Source organism: Echeneis naucrates, chromosome 24 (assembly GCF_900963305.1).
Source record: "Echeneis naucrates chromosome 24, fEcheNa1.1, whole genome shotgun sequence".
Lineage (NCBI taxonomy): Eukaryota > Metazoa > Chordata > Actinopteri > Carangiformes > Echeneidae > Echeneis > Echeneis naucrates.
This window is the reverse complement of record NC_042534.1, coordinates 14,566,084-14,591,374: the sequence shown is the minus strand read 5'-3', so window position 1 is coordinate 14,591,374 and position 25,291 is coordinate 14,566,084. Positions and strand designations below refer to the sequence as shown.

Sequence of the window (25,291 nt, the reverse complement as noted above, 5' to 3'; positions counted from 1 at the left end):
CAGCTGCTCAGTGAATGCAGATTAAGAAAGTGGCGTGTCTTACAAACAGACTAGTTGTACCAGAACTAATTTCCCACATCTGTCTCATGTTCTAGTCCAGTTATTTTAAAGTGTTTTTCTTGATGGAAACTTGTTTTGAGCTTTAATAAATAATTTTTAGTGGAAGACCATATCAAGTAACTGCATCGTATGTATTGGAGCAGTTCTAACATTATTTTGCTTTATATTCTGTGTGTGCGACCTGCACCATCACTTGTTTGCAGGCAAGATGGGGAAACAGAACAGCAAACTGACCCCTGAAGTGATGGAGGATCTGGTGAAGAACACAGAGTTTAATGAACATGAGCTGAAGCAGTGGTACAAGGGATTCCTGAAGGACTGTCCCAGCGGCCGGCTCAACCTGGAGGAGTTCCAGCAACTCTACGTCAAGGTAAAGCGCCACTGACTCACTTTTCAGCCTGACAACAAACAGGATGGATTAACACATGTATGCTTCCACGGTGTGCTTGCCACACATACACAAATACAAACACACAGACACTGAGCTGGAAAGTCACCGGAAAGCTCAGCCACAATGTTGTTCAGTTCATTTCACTTCAGGAGAGAATAAAATGGGCTCCGAATGAAGAATATGAGTGACACGTTTTGTCTGTAGAGAATTTTTTATTTATTTATTTTTTCATTTTCCATACAATTCATTTAACAGGAATAATTCACTTGTACAAATTTCCAATTTGACAAAACAGCCTAAGTGGCAGTTTAGGCAAGAATTGTAGAAATAAGAGTGCGAGATGTCAAAGAAATAGAATCATCATTAGTAGAAACAGCATATCTGTCATTAGCTATTTTTTTTTATTTAACTAGTAAAGACCGACCAAATTAACTCTGTTATTTTTTCTCCTACAGTAGGTATTAACAAGGTTAACAAGATTGGTTATGTCACACTAACACTGTGAATTGTTTTACCCTTTATAAACCCTGCTAGATTTCAGCCGGAATCCTGCCATGATCCCACTTTCACCCTTCCTGTCTCTGGGCAGAAACCCAGATTTCAGAGGCGCACAGATGATTATCGTCCCGTACTAATATGTAGCTTAGCATGTCTCATTACCTCTGACAGAGCAGTGTGAATTTATGCCATGATTTATTCATTTAGGCTTATGAAAGAGGCAGGAACACATCCACAGAAGCAATGATGATCTCATAATGAACGAGAATAGAGAATAAAATGGCAGTAAGTGGCTTCAAATGCAGACTTAAACAAATAATAACCTCTAAAAGGAGTTCTTCTACAGCTCATACTAATAATAATGTCTGCTCCAGGGCATAGCTGAGGGTGGTGACTGCTTTGTTGTAATATCACAAAGACGTGACAGCTGGTTTTAAGCCTCAGTTTCTGAAGGCAGACAGTACAGTGAACATTTTCTTTTGGACTGAGTATTTCACAGTATTAACATACAATCTAGACCTACCTATAAATGAATACTAAACTAGATAGTCAGAATATTAATTATTTATGGCATATGAAGTATATTGTGTTAGATTACAGCATGATTAATAAGTTAAGTTAATAACATATTGACGCTCACAGACATATCTGTACTTTAATCAGTACAGTCTGATTCTTAATACTGTATGAAGCGTAATACTGTACAATCTTGCATTCATTCAGTCTTGCATTCATATCAAGCGTTGTCATGGAAGGAATTGCTATGAGTAATGTAAGAATAGGTATTAATCCTTTATTACTGGTGCTGGGAAATGCATAAAGTGCACTTTGGCAGTTAGGGTCACTGATGCACTTCCTCTAAATGCCATTGGATCCTGTGTGTCATTTGTGAGATCAAAAACTAGACGAGACAGGAAAAAAAAAAAGTGTTTGAAATGACCAAAAATAAGGTGAAGCTGCAATGGTGTAAGGACAGGACATCTGCCACTACATTTACATTTGCCTAATTAAAACCTGAAAAGCATTAAAATTCAAATAAATAACCTGGACTATGAGAGCAGTGGCCGCTGTGATAGAGTGACACAAACACGACAGCAATCAGATGGAACATCTCCCCCGAATCACTGCAGGACAATATGACAGCATGCAGGCAACCATGACAGGGGAATCTGCATAGAAAGCATCACGGCTCATAACTAAAGGGGTCTTGTAGGCTTCTGGGTAAATCCTGTTATTGATGCATCCTATTGCGTTTCTAGGCAACAGTGTATCAATGATAGGCCTTTATTTAACTCCAGAGGGCTGATAAGTGGACAGACAGCCTGCCATGACCTTACATTAATGGGACAGATTGTTCTCGCGAAGAGAGATTGTGTATGTATGCATGTCAGCATGTGTCTGGTGGGGGGTCATATGTAGTAGGAGGGAGTGGGAGACAGAACAGTGTGTTTGTATCATTTCAAAGTGAGAAACAGACACAGGGAAAGTAAGCCAGTGAAACAAAGAATATCTATACAATGTTTGTTAGTCATTAGTGTTGAAAATGTGCAAGATGAGCTGTGTGTGTTTGTTTTTCTGTGTATGTCTGCACTGTGTATGCGAGAAAGGCTAGGTTCCCTTTACACCAGCGCACCGATACTCCCAAGCACCCCCCCCCCCCTCGTCCCTTCACATCTCCTTACATTTGACTTACATTTGTGCGGATCTGCACCTTTGACAGTTGTCCACAGCCAGCAGTGTTACCTCCACTGCCTGGCTACCTTGATGGGACACAGACACACTGTTCTCTTTATCTGCCCCCCCCCCCCCCCCCCCCTTCCCTTCTGTGTTCCATCTTTCGCTGCTTTCATTCCCACTGCCTTTGTGGTGGTAATCATGTCTTTGGTTGTGAAAAGAGAGAGAGAGAGGAAGAGAAACTGATAAAGAGGGGGAGTTGAGAGGGAGTGGCATCAGAGAACAGGAAGAAAGGAAGAAACTGAGGGGAGAGACAGCAGGTATAGCATGTCGGCTGGAAATAATGAATGTTCGTATCTGAGTGCAGTCTGTGATATTCATGTGTGATACAGTGTTGCCACAGTCTGCAGTATTTCTTCGTACACTTTAACCAGCATTATAGCTCCTTACAGTTTCATTTGACATACATTTTTCACATGTGCTACATTTATAGATGTGCATGAAAAGACCGATGTGGTGAGATTTTCGAGAAATTTGAAATGATAATAGCCTGATTTGAATATCCCTAATATGGTAAATTCAAATGGAGGAGTTTATTTAAATGGATGGATGAATGAGCCTTTCCAACCACACAGGAAAATTCATGTGTTTCCATGTCAAATAAACGCAGCTAAAGGCTGCTAACCTAACAAGGCTGGCTGGAAAAATTTGAGTCACAGCCTGTTCACTCTTCCCTTTAAGGGGCCATTCATTTTCAGCTATTGAAGAGGAGAGAAAAGCTAGGAAAGCCTCCTCCATTTTAGAATCTGTTCCGTCAAAGCTTGACATTGTCATGATGTCCTGGCGTTGGCCAATCTGGTATGAAATTTTACTTATCAATAATCAAAATTCTGTCGTGACTGGACCTAAATAGAGCTCTAATCTGATTCAACTATTTATAAACTTGTGCGTTTATAGCGTGTGTGTGTGTGTTCATTGTGCGTCAAACAAAAAACAAACTGAAAAATGTGCCACATTGGTGTAACACTTTCCATGTTGTTTGTTTTTCCTGAACAAAAAAGACGTTCTTGAAACAAATCGTTAGCAGTACAGACACATGGGATTTTTACACTCAAATATCACATTTGTTCAATCTCTGTGGATCAACCATTTGAGTAATGGACTAATTGAGAGTGTGGGCTGAGCTGTGCCACTGACGATGAATCAGGAAATGACTGCCCGATATCCACACAATTTCAACATGATAGAAAAGTGTAAAGGAGACAGTGTTCCTCTCCAGGTTGAAACATCGCTCTGAGCTTTAGTGTGAGGAGAGGAGCGTCACTATTCATGTATCCTGCCCAAGCCACCTGGGATCATTAAACTGATTTTAGTTTCCTTGTGGAGTTTTGCTTTAAGTTGCTGTTGCCGATGGGAGACCTTCAGATGAAAAACAGAAGCATGGCTTTAGTGATGCTTCACACTCAAGCTCCTGCATGGCAGAGCGTGAGATTTCTCATTCCTGACGCACCAGCTGCTCTCGGAGCCATTTGTAATGGGATAACAACGCCCCCTGAAATGTTAAGGTGGTAGATTCTGTCACAAGATTCTTTTCTTTTGCTTGATGCATGTAGAGATGGCAGCCACGCTCTCAGATAACAATAGGTGCACACACACATTCACCATCCATCCACAACACATTTTGTTTAAAATCTAAAACTGTTTGCATCCTGTTGTGTATGTTGTCCATTTGCCAATAAAGCGTGTTAGTATGTTGACAGAAACATGAGTGTCAGTAGTGCTGATCCCCTGCCAGCTTTTGTTGTGTTGTTATTGTGACGAGGTGATGAGTCAGTACAGTGGACTTTATTATGGTTTGGCATCACTCTGTTATTGTTTGTGCAGAGAACACACATGCAGGGGTTTGATATTTTCACCTGCAGTTGTTGAGTGCACAGGTGTGGAACTGTGCAGAAAATTTTTTATCTTTTTGAGGTCAGAGGTCACAGGTCATTGTTTACTGCCATTAGATATGTGGTTGGAAAATGGAAAATGTGACATCCCGAGATGAAAGATGTGAACAAATAAATCCTGGTGTGTGCATCGCATGAGATACGTTTTAAAGCGGGGAGAGGAAGACCTTGCTGTAGGTTGCAAGCACTGTTGTGAGACTGGCCCAAGCACACACTAATACACACACACAAGCACACACACTCACACAGATGCTGACCTGAATATAGATGTTTGGATGGATTCCACTCTGTTCCATCTCGCTCGCAAAGCCCCAAGGCTTTGGCTGTTGACGGGTGTGGAGGGTGTGTGTGTGTGTCTGCTTGCACCGCTGACCATTCAGCAGCGCTGACTGCGAGATTCCTCTTTGCTTCCCCGCACACACAGTTAAACAGGTCCCTGGGCAGAATTATAGAAAGGTGAAGGTAGCGACAGTCACTGACATCATCTGGCTGTCGGCCTGTTTCTCTTAGGAAACATATGCCGCTTGATCATAGGAGACAAAAGACAGACAGTGGAGCAGCAGTGATAGATTGACGTGTAACACTGGGTCTGAAAGAATTGTTCTAGGATGAGGTATTTTCAAATCGGAAGGGATTGCATACACTTAAGCTTTGTCGCTCCAATAGCTACCTCCAAACAGGACTCATCTGTTTTCTCTGTTAGACAAACCATGCCTTCAAATGTCTCTTTGGCGTTAACGTGCTGAAAGTGTATTTCAGACACTATCGAATACTTAATCACGAAAAGTAGCAAAACATGACTTGTCCTTGCTAACACGTTTTGCCACACCTGATATTTTTACTCAGGCCCGATTACAGAAATATAAACATTTCCTGCAAAAAGTTTGAAATGATCAAAAAATATCCATTAACGCCAAGTGGTTTAGCTGTATTCCATATGGACATGCTAAGCTGAAATCAATGCTGTGGCTGTGATATCTGCCAAGACTGTAATGTCAGATAAATACTACACAATCATTATATGATCACACCATCACAAAGAAGTCTCAGAATGGCTGGATTATATGGAGACATAACTGCAACCTCAGCCTAAGGAAGAGCTTCAGTGCATTTGTAGTGCTTCTTATTGTCAATTCGCTTATGTCTGCTGACATAGGACAGTACTGTTATAATATGGAAATCCAGAGACTTATACTATGATGGCGGGGTCGTATGAGTGTATTTGTGCACGCATGTCACTGTAAGGTTAGGGTGTAAGCTGAAGCGCATGTATGCCGCTAATGGCCGCCCTCTTACAGTCACTTTCTTCCTGCCTGCTATCTTTCCTTTCTAATGAATCTATCCTTTCCTTTCCATGCCTCTCTTTGCCCACTTCCACGCTCACCTCCTCTCCTCTTTGTCCAATTAGGCTTGTGCTCGCCTTGCTCTAAAAATAGCGGTTGTCATCTCAGAAGCTCTTGTGCCATCCCCCATTGTTGTCACAACGCAACACATACACATGCACATGAGAACGCAAACGCAGGTGTGCACACGCACACAAAGATGACTCATGAAATGCAAGAAATCTTGTTTATGGCACGCTGTGTGTTCACTTGACAAAATCTCTATTCACACATCACTTTGTGCAGAAACACACAAACGGTCCTGACTCTTTATTGGGGTTAAAGGAGGATCAGGTATCAGATGAGCTTTAGTCACACCAATGGGAATGATAATTCAGACAAATTGACTCACTCATTATGATCGTGAGTCGTTTATGATGTTTAGACAGCAGTGGGGGAGGGGTTCCTGACAGCAAATTAGCAGACTGTAATTTTCAACAACATAACATCGGGTTGATTTTTCTCAGGTCTTACAGAACAGAGAAATTGGTGTTAATTGCTTAGGGTGTCTGTGTCAGTGTTTGCAGAGAAGGTTCATCCCAACTGAGCTAAAAACAAATAGACAGATGATTAGATTTCGAAAAATGGATTTGCCTTTCACCCGCACCAGCCACCCTCTGATCTCCTTGCAGTGTCTCACTCTGGACTTTGAAGCAATTTTCTAATCGGATGATTTAACCCTCATGGCTGCTGTTGCTGAGGTGTTGCTCAAGCTGTCGCTTTAGATGGACGAACTAAGATATTGGAGGCTGTTCTGTTCTGGGGTGAAGTTATATTCAGACTGAAATGTGTAGCATGGGGTTGCCATGCCTTTCAGTTCTCTCCCTGACTCTCTCAGTCGACAAAGTCAGATGCTATCCGTGACCATCAAGATCATTGTCCATTGGCACAACAACAACGTAGAACTTTCCTCTGCAAGAACAAATCTGTTGTTTTTAAATGGTGAATTCAAAAGGCCACAGAGCTGCAGTGGATGGTGGTTAGGATGACCTTTAACGGGGGTTCAAGCATCCCCTCCCTGAGGAAGACTGAATCCTTAAATCTTCTGACCTTAACCTAGGGGGGAGAGAAACGAGGGAAGAGCTTTTGTTTTATTATCATAAAAGGCTGAACAAGTGAACTACTGTGAACAACTGGATAAATGGTGCATTAACATGTTTGCAAGGTAACAGTGTAATCCAGTGGAGGAGATGGTTTTTCTTCCATGTCTTACAGCAGTATTTTTATTGATGAAATTTTGAGAATGAATTATAAACAGAAAGCTCAAAAAATTCAAGCGTCATCTGAATATTAGAAGTAAACGCAGCAAATGATGGTGAAAACGGACACAATGATCTGAAAAGTGAGGCCAGTACTGTAGAGCCTTAAACCAGCACCCAATCTAATGACCATCAGGGGGCGACAAGTGAGACTGCATTGAAGTCTATGTGAAAATGTGCCTATTTCTCACTTGCTTTATTAGTTCAGTTAACGTTTTCACAAAGAGTTTACAGCCTCAGTCTCTATTTTAAAGTCATATTCTATGCAACACAAACAAATGTTTGAATGATGGACCCATTTAAAGGAAAAAGACCATAAAAGCAGGGTAGGATTTACAGCATGGCTATGGTGTGATTGACAGACTATCACACAAACGAGGATAGAGTACAGATCAGGTCCGATCCAGCCCTCACTTACAAAAAAAAAGGTTGGCTGGCAAACAAATTGTAAACTGGATGCTTCAAAATGGCAGCTCACAAGCCAAAGGGTGGCATCACAGCAGGTAATTGTACAGTGAAAATCATCAAGGCTCAGCGTGAGTGACGCAGACTAATGTTAATGGAGCCAGGTGACTGAACAGCCAATTATTAATTGATGTGAGCAAGGCTAAGTCAGTCAGAGGTTTTAGTAATTTCCATATTTTTTAAGTTAACTGCACTAAATGAAAGTGAAATTTTTCACGTTTAAATAATTTAAATAACAAATACTATAAATGTGAAGGAGAAGGAGAGTGGGTAAGGATTCCTTATCTGGGGGAGGTGGATAGAGAATGGGAGAGCGAGAACATTCAGTGCTTTTCGTCGTAATCAACACATTAATTCACTACACAGCAAAATCAGAGCAGCTGAATATCTATGGCCGTCAGCTGGCAGAGCCACAGACTATGTGTAGGGCAGGTGAGCTTTAAATGGGTCACAGATGGGTCTGTTACTTATGGGTCCACATGCCAGGTGAATACAGCTGGCTCTTTATTCCGAAACATCTCAGGGCAAGAGTAAGTACACATGTAAAGGAGTGCCGGGACTCAAATATGAACTTTTCAGACTGTGCGCGGGTGTTTCACTTGTCTCTAAATTAAATTGAAGCAACACTGAGAAACATGAGTGTTACCGTGCAGATTTACAAGTGTTAAGTGTTTTTTTAGACTCATGCACTTATACTTGATTGAGAAGGCGTAAATGCTGAATTTATATTCAAGCGAGGGGGTTTGATGAGTGCTGCGCACGGGAGGCACAGTGTAAATAATGAACATTGCTGTAGACAGCCAGAGAAAAACTTGGTATTTTCTCACCATCTCCTTCTGTCATGCAAATACACACTGCCTCTTCATTCTTCCCACATCACCAGCCTCCAATTTCTTCTTCTGTGGTTCTGTCTTTTGGTCCCCTGAGCTGAAGCTGGCAGGCCGATTAAGTTTTTTAAAAGGTGGCCTCTGACTGCTGTTTGGGTTTTACCCTGCCAAACACTTTATGGACCGGCTGCTCTGAAAAAACACTGATAAGTGCAGGGAAAGTGAGTCCTCAGCTCTTTCTTCTTTTTGCCTCACTTTGGCTTTGAACTGTGTCACAAGGAACAGAGGGGTAGCCCTCAGGTTTACCTGTCAAACCTGGCTGCCAGCAGTGAGTCACGCTGTTTCCGGCTCTGCTTGGCTGGTTTTCCTTATCTGATTAGACTCTGTATTGAAAGGCAAAAAATGGCACTGGTGGAAAGTGCCAGACTTGACACTTTTTCAGCTGATAGGTTAAATACCTGCCTTTTTAGCCTATTTTTGCAGCAGCAGGCTGATCTGGGTTGCTGATAATCTGATGTATTAGCCTGTCATAACAGCCTCCTTTGCTCATTCTTTCCCCTAATGCCATCACCTATTCTCATCACCATCCCCAAGACATGTAACACTGTATGTTGCCGCACTCAGTAGTGCCATCTGCTGTTACGCAGCCATGGACACTCCTCGTGCAGTGTTAGTGCTGCCAGATGGCTGTTTCATAACAGCAGATAAACCAGGGTCAGGGACAGGTTTGCTCCAAATTCCTCTTAAATCACAAAGCTGAATCATTGTGTGCTGTCCAGGAATCTGAGCTGATTCCTGGAAGGTGCACAATCATTCATAATAGAAACAGGGACACCAATTCAAAGGGGGCTGAATATCCCTTTGGTTTGCATGTTGGTGTTATTGTTTTTTTCTCCCCACCTTGAGGGAGTTGTTTTCCTTGTGAGGTATCAGAAGACGATTTGTTGGTGTGGGCACTACCTAATCTGGGTGGCTTTGCTACTGGCTGAAAAGGAAGTGACAGTGACTTCAGCAACATACTCCATACTCTTAACTTTCCATCAATTTCTTGAAACAACGTATAAAAATGTTTTTATCATATCAACAATGCTCTTGATCATTGGCTTCTGCAACTGATCCCAGCTGAATGGAAGTGATAAACAGGTGTATCCGCCAGACAAACCTATGTTGATTCAGCAAAGAATGTGTTTGTCATCATGTCATGAACGGTGATCTGATCTGAAGCTGCACGCATGCAAAGACTTTCCCTCCAAACTTGACACATTAAAGCCGGTGGGCTGGTGTAGGAGGTGGCAGTGTGCAACCTGCTGCCTACAACTCAGCCTAAAGCTAATTTTGGTTTCTCCGTGTTGACCCTTAAGTCAAATTCCCCTTCAGACAAGATGTCCACAATGGGAGCTTTGATGAATAATTCTTTTCAGCCTTAACATGTTGTATTCATGTTGCACATGTTTTGTCATTTTATTGCTTTTAATGTGAAGCAGCAGCAGCAGTAGGAAATGTTGGGTTTGCATGAACAGCAGCAAAAGAAACAATAGAAGTGATGGAGGAGCTGGGCATGATTTATAATTCTGTGGCGTTAATAGCTGCAGAACATAAAATTAACAGTGGTGCCTGAATTAAAGGTGAACTGCACACTCTTTCTTAAACTTGATGGAGGGTGGAGAACCGTGTCATTTTCCATCAGTCCAGTCAGAGATAAGTTGTTCTGGTCAGTGCCAGTGGGCCTCAACTATGATTAAACTATCTATCTATTAAACAAGAAAGCGAATGGGAGGAGAAAAGTGAACAGTGACTATTATAAAATTACAGAGTAACACTTGATTATATGCCTCATTTCCTCTGCATGCACAACAACCAATAACGACCAGGCAATTACAGCATTTAGAAATATTTAAGGGCTGCTGCAGAAGAAAAGCTGAGCTGAAACAGTCCCAACAGAGGGGGAAAGGAAGTTTAACATGCTGTGGAACGTGTCGCAGTCACGGTGGTTATTTACAAGTTTGGATAAGATTACAAGGTGCTTATTTCAGCAGTTTTTTATTTTTGATTAAAGAATCACCACTGACTCGTTTAGGTGACAATGAAATCATAGCAGAAACCTATTTGGAAAATAGCAAGAGGGTATTAAAAAAAAAAGCATTTTAGTAAGCAGAGGGGATAGGGTGTGTGTGCTTTGTATCTGTGCAGAGCCTGGAGGCTTGGAAGCAGTAGCAGCTACAGCAGCGCTCTGGCTGAGTTTCTGTAGCTGCCTGGCATGTCACTAAGGGTTTATGTAACAGCACACGCAGGCTCCGTCTCTCTCACGCAGACACACACACTGCATTATATTCCTCTCCCTAACTCTCTCACTCTCTCAAGCTACTGCAATCTGCTCTCCCAGGCAGCATCTAAGTGATGCTTTGATGAGGCAATGTAAACAACCATATGCAGAGATAGTCAGTCCTGTCAAGCCAATGTTAGCAAAGGGATGCGTGAAACAAAAGGCATCATGTACACAACCCTCTGGTGGCAAGGTGGAGTGAGCGAAAACAAAAAGAACAAGTCAAAGCTCGAGTGCTTTGAAGGGCAAATTGTCTCAGACTGACCTCTAAACCTGTGCATGTCTGCTGGAGGAGATGAATAGACAACAGCAATCCTTCTACATATTGTTCAGAAGTACAGAGGCGGTTGAGCGTGCCCTGTGGGACCTGTAATCGAGGAGATGTGACCATGAAATTTGAGTGGAAATATGAGCCCATAGACTCTTATAAGAAGCCCAACTCACATCTGGTCTAATGTATTGTATTTTGTTCAGTTCTGTCATGGTGGCACCCAGCAGTTAAGCGCGACGGTGTTCTTTTTCTGTGGAGCTAGTCCTGCAGGTAATAATATTTATCCAAGGGGCAAAAAAATATTGAACTTTCTATCCACATTGCTTAGGGAAAAGGAGCCGGAGCAGAAATGAGCTTTGAGGCTCCCAAAAGTGTGTGTGAGTGTGTGCTTGAGTGTCTGGACTATGGAAGCAGCTGGGTGAAAGATGTAGAGATGGATAGATATGGATTCAAACTGCATCAGCGCAAAACGGAGGAACACATGAGAGCGTGATATCATCAGTTCAGTGGTGCAGGTCAGACGTTACAGGAGAGGAAGTGAGTGAAAGATCACTCATAGGGTCACGCTGTGGGTGAAGGTGGATAGGGAGAATCTGTAAAGGTCCGCTGCTTCGTCAGGTGTGATGGATGACAACAGGAACATACAGAAACGCTTCTGGCTCTCAATCATATTATTTGATCCAGATAAGATAAATGGAACAATGATTCAAGCCATAATACAGTACTTTAGATATTCCCAATATGAATTCTTTTAAATGTTTTTCAGCTGCAGCCACTAAATTCATTTACGCTGGTGTTATTATGGAACATTCTGACTTTACTATGTTGCATTTATGTGGCGATATTGATCTGATATAACCACTTAATGTTTTTATATATACTTTTATACCAGTTAACATGCATTCCTCATTTTCATTCATTTTTATAAGAGTGTATGTGTATAATTCAGACTGAACCTTAGCATCAGGTAAACAGTGTTATGATGTGGATATGCACCTGTTTTTATAGATGGAACGTTTTATCAAGCTGCTCCTGATGTGTTTGTGCCACCTAGTGGTCTGTGTGTATCAGACAGGACTGAAACAGTACGGAGGACTACAGTACTTTCTAGCTTTTTCCAGAATCTTACAGTACGGTCCATATTGTCATGAATCTAGTTGTCATTAGGAAGAGTGCAAGCTGTGCGCGAAGGCTCAGGAAAAATGCTCCAGCCATCAGGGATTTTGTCTGCTGATCAAACGATTGCATCTCTACAGAAACCATTTGGCTCTGCTGAGCTCTAAGTAGTGATGTTATCATGACTAACTAATCTTTTATTGAATGATAAAAGAGATTTACTGAAGGTGATTACTAATTAATGATACGAAGAATCAACTGACGGATGCTGCTTAATGACAGCAGGGTGTGAGGGGAGATGTTCCCAAACAACGTGTATCAGAACGCAGTCTTTCAGATCCGTTTTACTCATAACGTCTCCCACCAAATTATTCCCTGCTATTCAAACACCGGTAATCCAGTTACACGCAGCTATACTGCAATACTGCAACAGAACGTGTGCACATAGTAAATAAATCTTCAGTGCGTTTGAATCCTGACCAATGCAAGCCCATCACTGGAAGCTCTTAAGCTCCAAGATGTCTGCAGAGTTTAACATTTATCTGAAGACCTGGCAGCAAAGGCCGGGCAATACAAACGCAAATCTGGATCTGACCCTGCTGTTACCTAACCTCGGGCAATATTTTCAAACCAAACACAAGTAGATAGCCATACTGTTGAATCACGATTCGTGATGTGATATTCATCTGTGCCATGATCTAGCAGTCACTGTTCTGTGAGTGTGAATCGGCGCCTCCATTTAAGCGTGACTAGTGAAGTGTGTCCCGATCGCTTTTTATTCCCCTGTCTGTCGTGCCAGTTTGCTGGTCGACTATGAAGGTTTTAATGTTGTATTTAACAACAGAATGTTTTAGCTTAGGGACATGGCGGCGTCGTTGTTAGCACTGTTGCCTCACAATAAGAAGGCTGTGAGTTCGGTTCCTTCCCTGGGGCCTTTCTGTACAGAGTTTTGCATGTTCTCCCCGTGTCTGTGTTGGTTTCCTCCCACCATCCAAAGACATCATATTTGGGTTAACCGGTGACTCTAAAGGTCTGAGTGTGAGTGGTTCTTGGTCTCTGTCCATCTCTGTGTGTTGACCCTGTGATGGACTGTCCAGAGTGTACCCCACTCTCACCCAATATGAGCCGGGATTGGCTCCAGCACGACCCGCAACCCAGAAACGGATAAGTGGGAGGAGATTAATGAATGAATGTTTTGGCTTATGAGTGTGTGTGTTGTTGTGGGGTATCTGTTTGATGGACTAAGCCTGGCCATACACTCACTAACACACACAAACACATTGACATAGGCTTTATTAAGCCAGCTGTGGCTGTCCGCCTGGTCTGTCCTGAGTGAGCAGAAACAGCCTGGCATTCAGCGTTTCCTTTGATGGCCAGGCCCAAACACCCATATCAAACAGCCAGGATGGCAAATGGGAGCTAAATCAGGAGAAAAATAAGACTTAATAGAAATGTTAACAGCGTCATATCCATAGCTGTAAAGGCGAGGAAACAAAGGCTCTGAGTCCCGGCTGGGTTGTTTTGTTTTTTTTAAATTGTAATTATGTGCCATTCAGGGAAAGCTTTTGTTTTTCATCTTCAGCAGCAGCTGTGCGTATCCACGTGTTCTCCATCTCTGACATCTGACTTGGCTTTCACGTGTTAAAGACAGGAAAGATGAGAAAAGTAGGAATATCACAGCCTCATCTCCATGCCTCTCTTCCTGTCTTTCTCTTCTCAACTCGCCAGACTGTCGAAGAGCCGCAGCAGCTTTTCCTTTGCCCCCCTCCCCCTTACTAAACTTGGTTCCCTCCTACTTCCCTCCCCCTCAACTTCCCCTTCACTCTTCATCTTGTCCGTCCACATGCCTCCTCCTGCTCCTCAGACCCAGGCAGATGAGCTGAGACAGGGCCATACGAGGACAGGCAGGAGGGAACGTGCATGGGAAGAGAGCCACAATGCATTTGTGCAGAAAGTGTCGGCCAGCGTCCCGTTCATCCTGACAGATTCACGCCAGCCCCGTCTCCCGAGGCAGGTTCCTTCCTCAAAATAGTTTGGCTTCTCCTGAGCAGAGGAACAGATCGGGACCTGGACTTGGGGGGAAACTGAGCTCCATCAACACGACACCAACACTTTCTCTGCCACTCTGATTTTAGTTGGCATCAGCTCCTCCATCTTCTCTGTCTTAATTTTCTCTGCAGTCTGATGGATTTGCTACTGCAGCAGAATTTACTTGAGAGACTTACTGCAGATTGCCAGCGTTGCACCCTGAACTGACTTTCTCTGTCCAACCTTGTGTTCTTTATTCTCTTCCTCTTTATCTCTCTTTCTTTCTCTTCCTCCCTCTTCTCTATTTCCTATCCCTTCTGCTGCAATCTCTCCTATCACATTAAGATTCATGCCCCCCCCCCCACTTCCCATTATGACTTCAGACAGTTTGTGCGTGTTGGGGCAAAGAGAAGCTAGGGCAGTGTCCTTGGCTCTTTCTGTGTCTGCTGTGCTCACAGGCAAGGACATGGTGTAGAACAGCCTTGTAGTGCCTAAAACAAGCTTGTGTTCAAGCTCAAGGGCCTGTGTGCATTTTTTTTTTTTTTTTTTATATGAAAGTTCTGGCTTTCTCTCAGCTCAACTTTAAAACAGCGACATGTTCGTCATGACCTCTCTATTAGGTGAAATGTCAGTGCATTTTCCCTGTAGTGCAGCCAAAGTAATGTGTTACACAAAGCAGTTTAGTTCTTAACTTTAGCCGGGCTCTGCAATGCATTTGGAGTAAATTGGCTGTTTTTGCTGATCTACGTTTACTCCAGCAGTAAATCTTTCAGTTTTGGAAGAATTCACATAGTGCAAGGACATTTCTTGAAATATTCTGTGAAGAGTGTGACAAAAAAAAAACAAAAAAACAACAACAACAGGAATTGATTTTTTGACTGAGTCTGTGGGTGAGGTGTAACATTTCTGGTTTTAAATTAATCTGCCTTTATTTTTGTATTAAATAATCAAAGAAGAGGCCTAACACCACAGAGCAGTCTAAAATATCAATGTTAAAATATAGCGTGATTATCAGGTATAGACCAGAGCGAACGTTACTTGCTCGTCCTTATCCTGATGTCCTTCTGTAAATGTTGGCTCCTTGGCTGCTGCTGACATTTTTTGGCAGATAAAACATTGAAATGGAAAATGTATGTTCTCTCCTTTGGGCTGATTTTTATTAGCCTCACATATTCAAGCTGTAGCCATCACAGAATAAGAGCAAAGACAAATTGCTAATGCAAAGTTGAAGTGCACTTAACTCTTTTTTTTTGGGGGGGGGTGGTTCTTTCCTTCTGTCCTTCGTAAATTGTGGAATCAATATAATTTATTTCTGAAATATGGCCCATTTCCCTAAATGAGGGCCAGCTCTCTTTTGTTTACACCACAGAGAGCCGCTTCACTCAGCTTAAATTACCCTTTGGCTCTTCGCGTTTTTACCATAGAGGTCAAGTGGAAGGTTATAGCTGATGAATCGCTCCACTTCTTGCTGCCACCCACAGGGTTCTTTATATACAGTGGCTGGCAAGGAGAAACAGGGCTCAGCGGCCATCCATGCAGTTACAGCATTAACCTCTGATCTCCTGCACATGTAACGCTGGGACGCCTGCAGAGGAGCTTCTGCCACTGCTGAGAAAAACTAATCCATAGCATTTACGCAGTCATATACAGCAGACTTGGGGCCACAGATCTGGGCAACACTGAACAGAAACAGATCAAGGTCGAGTATAATCAGTTTCCACAACCTCTCAACTCACAATTTTTACAGAAAAAAAAAAGTTTCACCTTTGTTGCTGTTTCACGTCAACATCTCATAGTTGTTACAAGGTTTGAATTTGATTTTAGTTTCGTTCATTTCATGAACAAAAGTTCCTGACTGATTGTTGTTGGTGACCCTGATCTGTTCAGTCCTTCAGTCCTTCAGTGCTGGATTGATGTATTGTGAAGAAAAAAAATGTGAATCAGACTTAAATTTTAAATAAATATAAAAGTCTAAGAGGCTATAGTTTTGGTAGTAGCTCTGCGATCTGAGGTAAGATCTTATGTCAGCCAACATACTCACAACGGCAAATAGCATGCTCACAACTTTGCAGGTACTGGATGGCGCTAGATGAACTTAAGGGGCTCATTTAAAAGTAACAGGAAGAATAGGATCCACAGGATCAGTTTAAACTGAATGTCATTTAACGTTAAGGAGAAACAGAAAACAAGCACACACTTCAGTGGTACGCTGACTGCTTTGCACTCTGACTGCAAAATTAAGTTTTGAGAGAGAAGCCCCAGTTATTAGATGACTCATAATCAAGTCCAATGTTTCAGGCCGTATTCAGTGTTTACCTGTTATCGAAATCTATTTTCGTCCCTTGGGAAGGACTGTACATGTGTAGCTCTGTAAAGTGTTTTCAAAGCCACCTGACAGTGAAGATGGTTCATATTTAGAATCACTGGCTCTAAGGGGGAAAGCAGATTCTAATCCAGATAATCACATTATTGTCTCCCTGTGTAACTGCTTCTGTTTGCATGAATCCGACAATGGTCAGTTGTTATTGGAAATGAGCACAGGATGTTGCAAACTCTGACTGTGGCCCTGCTTATTTTCACAACACCATGGCAGGAATCTCAGGCTCTAATTCCCTGTCAGTCTATTTAAGACATAAGAAAGGTGTCTTTTGTGACAATACCGGATTGTTGAGCTTCCATTTTTTCAGCGTTAAGAGAGAATGTTACTTTTCGGACTCTTAGGTAGCATGTAGAGGCAGAAGAAACCAACGCTGAAAGGTTGCACTTATATTCTATCTTCACTTCTCTCATTGTAGTTCTTCCCTTATGGTGACGCGTCCAAGTTCGCTCAGCACGCCTTCAGGACCTTCGACAAAAACGGCGATGGCACCATCGACTTCAGAGAGTTCATCTGCGCACTGTCCATCACATCACGAGGCAGTTTTGAGCAGAAACTTAACTGGGCTTTCAACATGTACGACCTGGATGGAGACGGCAAGATCACACGGGTGGAGATGCTGGAGATCATCGAGGTAACAGTTCAAAGCTAACGACTCCCTGTTGTTAAGCGTCTACAGCGGGCATGCATGTGATACACTGACACATGCTTTGTTTGCTCTACAACCTGCTGAGTCACAAGGAGGCAGCAGTTTTTTAGTTATTTGATGGTTGTGCGGCAGAGGGCTGAGCCTTAAGGCACTGATTATTCATAACACAAGTAACAGGAAACAAGCAACATGAGGCCAAACTGCATGTTTGGAGCTGACTCATCCCAATTTTGAGGTACTTTATTTGAGGAAGCCCGAATCCCACTCCCTGTCTCTCAGTCTCTGACTTCATGCCAGTTCCCTTACTGAAATATTCACGATCTATCATTTCCCCTTTTAACCCGAGAGATTTCACTTATAAAATTCACTTGTCTACCAACTTCACTGCTATGCACTCACACGTGATGCTGAAATCCCTGTGGCTTTAGTGGAAAGTGCATTTTGATGCAACATTTCCCTAAAACATTTAAGATACTATATAGATTAAGACTGATAGAATTGATCAATATTATAAAAAAAAAAAAAAAAGTCTTGTGTCAACTGTGCAAACATACCGGCCAAGCAGTTACCACCTGATCCAGCTGTGCTGCTTGTTTAGATAATGGTTTGAGAATAGGACACGTTGCTGCTTGGATTCCTCCCATTTCTCAGGAAAAGACGCATGAATGCATGAAGAAACTTGATGCTCCCTATCTCTTTTTTAAATGTCTGCTTTCCTCTCGCTCCCTCTGCAGGCGATCTACAAGATGGTGGGCACAGTGATCATGATGAAGATGAATGAGGACGGCCTGACGCCCGAGCAGAGGGTGGACAAGATCTTCTCCAAGATGGATAAGAACAACGATGACCAGATCACACTGGAGGAGTTCAAAGAGGCGGCCAAGAGCGACCCGTCCATCGTATTACTGCTGCAGTGTGACCTTCAGAAATAGGCCGGAGGGCGAGGGAGCGCTCCACCAGCCGCCACGGACTGCACAGAAAGAATTTCATGTTCCATTCAGTTTGCAGCTATTTCCACTGAAAAAAAAAATATGCTTGGACTACCTTTCAATGGATCTGCTTCTTGTGTTTGAAACACTCGTGTGCATGAGAATGTTATTTGCTATAAAAAGATCTACACACAACATACAAGAGTGTGCGGGTGCACACTTACTATACACACAGACACACAGTAACAGTACACAAACATGCACACACAGTTTCTCACCACATATTAACACCTCGCACAAATAATATATATAGATATATAAATATAAATATATATTTCAGTTATTTCAAGATCAACTGCCAAAATGTGAAGTGTGCAAAGTATTTTCCATACAGTTTCATCCCACTGGAGCTTGCGCATCAGTGATGTGCTACGTTGAATTTGCCGCTACTCTATTTATTGTTCCAAGTTTACTGAAGCTAGCCGTATGTGTTCCATTATACTGAGTAATGTCAACCAAACCAAATTCCTATGACAATGTATTTGCCTCCAATATGACACGGTGTGCTATCCATCATCTTCAATATTAGCCCTAGAAGAGATGGATTAGCATTTGTCCAACTTTTCCTTCCAAAACATGCTTGTACCGTTGGTAAAACTAAGAAAAAATAAAAGTAAATGTAGTTAATTTGCATGCCTTTAGGTTCTGCCTTAAAAAAAAAAAAACCTCCTCATTTTCCATCCTGTAATGAGAGACAGAAAGCCTTATCAAAGCAGCACGTTGGCACTTGCGAGGAAGGGCTGTAGGGAAAGATTCTCACTGAATCGGGAAGGAGAAAGAATCATACTGCAGTAGGTCCTTCTACAGGTATCGTTGTATGGGATGTTAACTTTTGTGATCTGTCAAGGCATTTTATTTTGACAGCTTTAACTGTGGGATTATGTTTCCTTGCAGATTAATGGTAGTATATGTTGCTAAAAACTAAATCCCTGCCGTTGCATTTAAAAAACACACTCTCTCATTACAAAGAAGGAGATGTTGAAAATCAGAGGAATAAGTCATTTTGAGACAGCATCAAAAATTTCTTTTTTTTTTTTTTTTAAAGAGAGACCAAACTGGTGCATCTCTGAAGCTACTGGGCTGGAGGCATCTGTAGTTGGAGAGCATTTTGTGATAACACTTATCATAACTAATGTGTCACCATCACATCCACTTGTTTTTTTTTTCCAATTAGCCTGCAGGCTGCATATCAATAAGATGAATCCACAGAAGTTTTTTTTTTTTTTTTGTTTGTTTTTTTTAAGACTCTTTGAGTGTTGAAGAAGAGCAGAAGTAAAGGCTGGTGCAGCATTTTAAACTCCTTGTTGGTCTTTTTCAGTGGAAGTAAATGAGTGCTAAAGAACATAGAGGAGCAGTGAAAGGCGCTTGATTAAACACTAACTTCTAGAGGACAGCCCTTACTGTAAAGCCATGTGTTTAATAGGTTGAACAATTCACCCTCCCCCACCCCCCAAAGTATTTCTTTCAATCAGTCAGCCTTTTGTACTTTTTTACTCCCTTCTCTCACACATTGTACACGAGCTAATGTATACTAAATGTAGAGAAGTTCAGTGAAGCATGGTACCTCCTAGAAATGATTCAGAAATAATTTCACCTGTTTAACGGCCCTGTCGGAAAGCACCAGACATACACTTTCCAAACCAACCTGTGTTGAAAGAGCTAAAGGGGGCTAAAGCTAAAGGCTAAAGATGGGATGTGTCATTATAGACAGCATTCCAATAAAGAGTAAGCATGCCAGTCCATTGTCATCTCTCAGCAGCGTGGCTTGTCCTTGTCCAGTTTGTAATCTGAACTTCTTTACATGAACATCTTTGACCGGATAATGTTTCTAATTAATACCCTGTTATTGCTATCAAGATACCAAATGTAAGCGAAGGCAACCGTGTACAAGGATTCTTTTGTAGCATGTATTGTGTCCCTGACGACATGGCTGCTCTACTCCCTGTGTTGTGATTTAATCTAATAAAAGGAACTCTATGGGCTCTCGTCTTGTCTGATCACTCAACAAACCGTTTTTTTGAAGCAACGTCAACAGAGCTCCGTCCTTAGTCCTGAATTACCTAAGAAACACATCTGCCATGTTGTTTGCTTCAGTGTGTGTTAAAGGGCACGTTAAGTACTACAGCAGCAATGTGTTTGATATATTTGAATTGTTGCTGTTCCTTTATATTGTTATTTTTGATTAACTGACTACTGTGTATCTATTAGTATTAGGTGACTATGCCTACCATTTATTAATTTCTATTAGTTAATTATTTGAGCAATGTTTTAACAAATCACTTAAGACTGTTCATTCATTCACTTTGGCTAATTAGGCCCATGTGTATCTGTTGATACAGCACATATAATTAGTATAGTACATCTCTCTACACCATACTAAAAGGTAATTATTTTGACTTTATTGCTAGTTGCAAACTAGTTCCCATGAAACTGTCATGGCAACAGATGAAATGAAAGTTTTACACTCATAGCATTTGCAAGCAGTGTGCATAAAATTAAAGGTTCTTCCTCTCACTACGTCAACATTTTATTTTACTTTAAATCCCCAGTCCTCTACATGCCAAGCTTTCTTTCCTTTCTGATTTAACTGTAGCTGCATGAAAGAAAAATGCTGCTTAAATAGAAAAGAGTAACACTAATCCAGATCATATGAATCCAGTTTCATAATAATATTGCACAAACAAGATTATTTCTCTGTACGATGAGTATTATTTATCTGTTGTAATGGTGAAAATGGAGCTTGAACTCTGTGGGGAAAAAAAGGACTGCTCCATTCTCAGTGAGAGAGATGACTACGGTATCATCAGATTGTATAAAAGCCGCACTGATGCACCTCCGTCTAGATAACACGTCCGTGAAATAACCATCTCCAACCACAAGAGGCGCCATTAAGTCAAAAAATAATTTGAATAGATTTTTCCATGTTTCTCTATGGCAAGCTGTCAAGAGGTTTAGTGTTCAGATGGATTTACACTGACTGAAGTGCAATTTTAACAATATACACTAATCGTGAGAAACTGACAGAGAAAGACTACTTTGTTTACTCATGACAAAACCACTGATTGCATAATGTTCATGAAGAGGCTTCAGTTCTCACACATAAAATAAAACCACTAAGACTCCATCGTCGTATGCCACTTCACTTTGTGGGCTAAATAGGGTGACCCTCCCCCCACAGATCTGTCTAAAAGGTTTCACATCGAGGACAGTTACCACATCATTTCTACAGTATCTTAAATTGAGGAAGCAAGAGCTTTTAGAAAAGGATCTTTATTTTACAGAAAACTTTGAACATGTCAAGTTTATAGATCATGCTGCAGGCCATAGTGAGCTTTAAATTATGTTTGTAGAAATATTAGATTGAATAAAGAAAGTACAGAAATCCAATTTCAACATGTTATCGAGGGTGTATATGTTGACCAATCACAATCTAAATCTGAAAAAACATTTTTATTTTTTTTTTTATATCTGTCAATCACAAGAAAATAATTAAAAAGTGAAGCCCAACCACAATACCCTGACCCAACATGTGAAGTTTGCACAGACTGAAAAAGGAAAAATCAGGTTTGAGGGAAAGGGAATGGGGTTGTGAGGGGGTTATCCATAATGCTACTTTGGAGGGTCTGTGTTGATGCCATATTTCTCTTTTAGAAGCTTCAACTGCTCCTCTTTCTTCTTTGTGTCCATCTTCTGGAAAGCCTAAAGAGACACGAGAAAAGAAATAATATGTAGAGCGACTGCATGAGGGTGCTGTCTTAGGGTTTTATATATTACATATATAACCTGTGATCTTTACATTTCCAAAATAAATAACCGACAGTGTGACATTCATACATACCCTGTTTGCATTGTAGTAGAGAACAACTAGGTAACGGTTGCAGACGTTGAAGCCAGAGAGGTGGTCACATGCATTCTTAGCATCAAAGATGTCTTCATACACTACATAGGCTGTTCCTCTTGTTTCAGGTGTGTTTCCTCTGAGGAAAGAGGGGAAAAACAAAACGCAGAGAAAGTCATTAATGATGTTTAAGAGTAGGTTACATATGCATCTAACAAAATGCCATTTTCATCAAACCAAAGCTATTTAGTACAAAGAAATTAGGTGTATGACTTAATGGGCATAGTACATTGTATGGCATAGTGGTCTATTATCCAACCCATTTTGGTCTATGGAAATCCAGACAGCCATTGAGCATAAACACTTACGTTCTGATTTGGCGTATTGGACCATATTTCCCAAAAATATCATACATTTCCTCAGCTGTGATCTTGTAAGGAAGGTTCCTGACGTACAGGATTCTGTTCACTTCAGGGGGTAATCGTATCTGCAAGGAATAACACATTATCAGATCCAATATTGTCTGAGACCAAAAAGGAAACAAAGGTAGTTTAATATTGCAAAATATAACCCAACAAGATGTCACGTAGTATTACCAGTATTAAGGTCGTGAATTCACATATATTAAAATAGGCTACCACGGTTTCAGAGATCACTGGACACTGCCAAATGCTACGTCGAATAAATTCTTTCTAAAATACCCGTTTAATACTGTAAGTTCTCATTTTCTCGTGTTCATTTTAATGATTCTTCTGATTTCCTTGAGCCAATGTCCGCAGCCCCGGATTGGATTTCTAATTGTACAGAAGGAACAAAAAGCAAACAAACTTTGAGCTCGGGTGCTGATGCTATATTTCTAAACCCAGAATCCGTATTTCAGACAGAAAATGCTCCTAAAGAACCCACATTCACAGGTAGTACTGCCTATTTGTTATATTAAGTATAAACTGTGTAAGTTAAAAACGATCTCTATATGGTCAGTGTAATTGTTTTTATTTCTCCTAGCATGCTAACTGGCTAAATAGCAGCTAACTATAGCTACAGCTAACTCCCAGCGAGCCGCCGTCAAGCCACGAGATATCTTCGACACAGAAAACAAGCTCATACTTACATTGGCGCGTTTCGCTGCCTGCATAGCCATGGTGAAATACTTTGTGTGAAAGATAGAAAGGTGAGAAACGAACACGCAGCTTGCTTGCTTGCTTTTCTCTTTCGACGTCAAAATGGCAGCGGTCGCTAACTGTTGACGAACTTCCGGTTTCCGCATGAATGCCCAGAAGAGCGGTTGGGCGCAGTGCTGCCGAGCTACAGAGGGCGGCGCTCACACCAACATTCACCCACTCAGGCTACAGACTGCACACAGTGTGTACACAGCTGACCGTTTCAGTCATCATTACTTACTAACTGACAAACAGACACAGTCACTGACCATGACGGATCTACCTATAAAGCTGATTAACAATCATTTTGAGCAGGACCTTTTAGAACGCACAGTCATTCAGCAGTGCGTAAAAAACGCACATGTATGTCATAAATCTACTGGACAAAGTTATTGAATACCATCTGGTTGCTGTGGTTACAGGTATTATGGTGGTTCTCTTTCACACTGTCACTAGGACACTTCACTAGAGAGACCATGTTCTTAGATACTTGTGCTTATCTTGTCACAACAAGTACGCCCCTATTGTGTAAAGGTGAAACATGTTTCATAGAGGCATTATTAATGGTTGTAGACCAGCTGGATTAACTTGTTTCAGAGTTGGGTGAGCTGTCCTACTGTGTTTTTCCTGCTGTGAGGGAGCTTCCTTTTGTTCGTCGAATGAGTAACTAGCTCAGAAGTAGTGCTCACTGTGAGGTCCTAGATCTTGACACCAGTGCTACAGCACTGAATCTTCCACACTTTGCGTTACTCAAGCAACTCCTCCAGAAACAGCTATGTGTTCTGGCTACCACCAGTGCCAGGGCAGATAAAATCAGACCTTGGACGGTCAGTAACATGTGACCAATTCTAAGAATTCACACTGGATAAAATCATTTTGCTGTTTTGTTTGTTTGTTTGTTTGTTTTGATTAATGGACCAATAGTATGGTCACACATCCCTCTCTTTATTTTTCTCCTTCTTCTTGGCGTATTTGACCCAGTATGCAGCGCAAGCCATCCATAGTTATCTCTCTATGTACATAAAAACGATCCTCAGGGGTTGATGCTTGAAGATTTGAAAGGCCACCCTCCTTTCCCTTGATTGAAAAAGCTTTAATAATCATCCTCACCATCCTCCAATGCTCTTGCTTCACCACCAGTGATACGATTTTCCATAACGTGTCGTGGTGACATTCTGGAGTAGGTAGTATGTAATGTAACGAGTAACTAAAAAAAAAAAAAAACAAAATCACACAATGCACACTATATGACATCACTGAATAAATGTATTTTGTTCCTTTCCATCTCTTCAAGAAGAGTATTTTTAAGTATTACTAACTTGTTCATTTGTTAATAATGTAGTCTCTTTGTCCAATGTCAAGTTTTATATCCCTTGTTAAATTTGTCTGTAGAGGGAAAATACACTATGTCTGTCTTCCTTCTGCAAAATTTAATCAGCACGCTAATCATGGCATGCTAATCCCACATAAGAACATCATATCCCTTAAATGAATTATATGTTTATCAGTTTCTTTTACTTTCACCCTCTGTGCAGGGGAAGGCGCTGGTGAAATATTCCTGAAACCTTCTTCCACTTTCTTCTTCACCACCCCCTCAAAATTATTTGCTTGAAGCAAAGGATACTTCAGCAGTTCATCAAACATTCATTAATTTCATGAAATGAAAGAGTTGCACTAATCAAATGAAAGCATTTCAATAGTTAGTATTAATGCATCCATCTAGATTATAATTGTCTCTTCATTAAACAACTATAAAAAAATCTCTGTTTACGTGAAACACAGAAAGAGTCATAAGTGGCTCTAAAGTTTACTCTCTGAGTCCCTACTTGGTTTTTATTTTCCATTTCAAAATAGTTTCCTTGCCCATATATTAAAACAAACAGAAAAAAAGTGTTTTTGTATTCTGAATATCTCCCATGTGATATGGCGAAAATCACCTTTAGTCCTACAAAGATCAACGCAAGTAAGATATGATAAATATGGACCGTGATTTTAAACTGTTCAGACTAACTGTTAATCTTTATAATCAGGC

The 25,291-nt window shown here is 41.3% G+C and overlaps 2 protein-coding genes across 4 annotated transcripts; one reads left to right on the top strand and one right to left on the bottom strand.

Moving 5' to 3' along the window:
* The first annotated feature begins 268 nt into the window (after nucleotides 1–268).
* On the top strand, nucleotides 269–19,608 carry vsnl1a (visinin-like 1a). 3 transcript variants are annotated; one of them, XM_029496260.1, is made up of 4 exons: nucleotides 269–430; nucleotides 17,042–17,257; nucleotides 18,007–18,185; nucleotides 19,602–19,608. In XM_029496260.1, exons 1-4 carry the CDS (start codon nucleotides 269–271, stop codon nucleotides 19,606–19,608), a joined length of 564 nt encoding a protein of 187 aa, XP_029352120.1. The 3 variants fall into 3 exon arrangements, with proteins under 3 accessions (XP_029352120.1, XP_029352119.1, XP_029352121.1); XM_029496259.1 differs by lacking the exon at nucleotides 19,602–19,608 and having other exon boundaries at nucleotides 18,007–19,319; XM_029496261.1 differs by lacking the exons at nucleotides 17,042–17,257; nucleotides 19,602–19,608 and having other exon boundaries at nucleotides 18,007–19,319.
* Nucleotides 19,609–21,521: 1,913 nt separating this feature from the next.
* Nucleotides 21,522–23,347, bottom strand: sf3b6 (splicing factor 3b, subunit 6). The gene is made up of 4 exons (XM_029496762.1): nucleotides 23,211–23,347; nucleotides 22,468–22,586; nucleotides 22,100–22,238; nucleotides 21,522–21,960 (listed from the first exon to the last, which is right to left on the bottom strand). The coding sequence occupies exons 1-4, from the start codon at nucleotides 23,238–23,240 to the stop codon at nucleotides 21,871–21,873; spliced, it is 378 nt and encodes a 125-aa protein (XP_029352622.1). The 5' UTR covers nucleotides 23,241–23,347; the 3' UTR covers nucleotides 21,522–21,870.
* Between the last annotated feature and the right edge of the window lie 1,944 nt (nucleotides 23,348–25,291).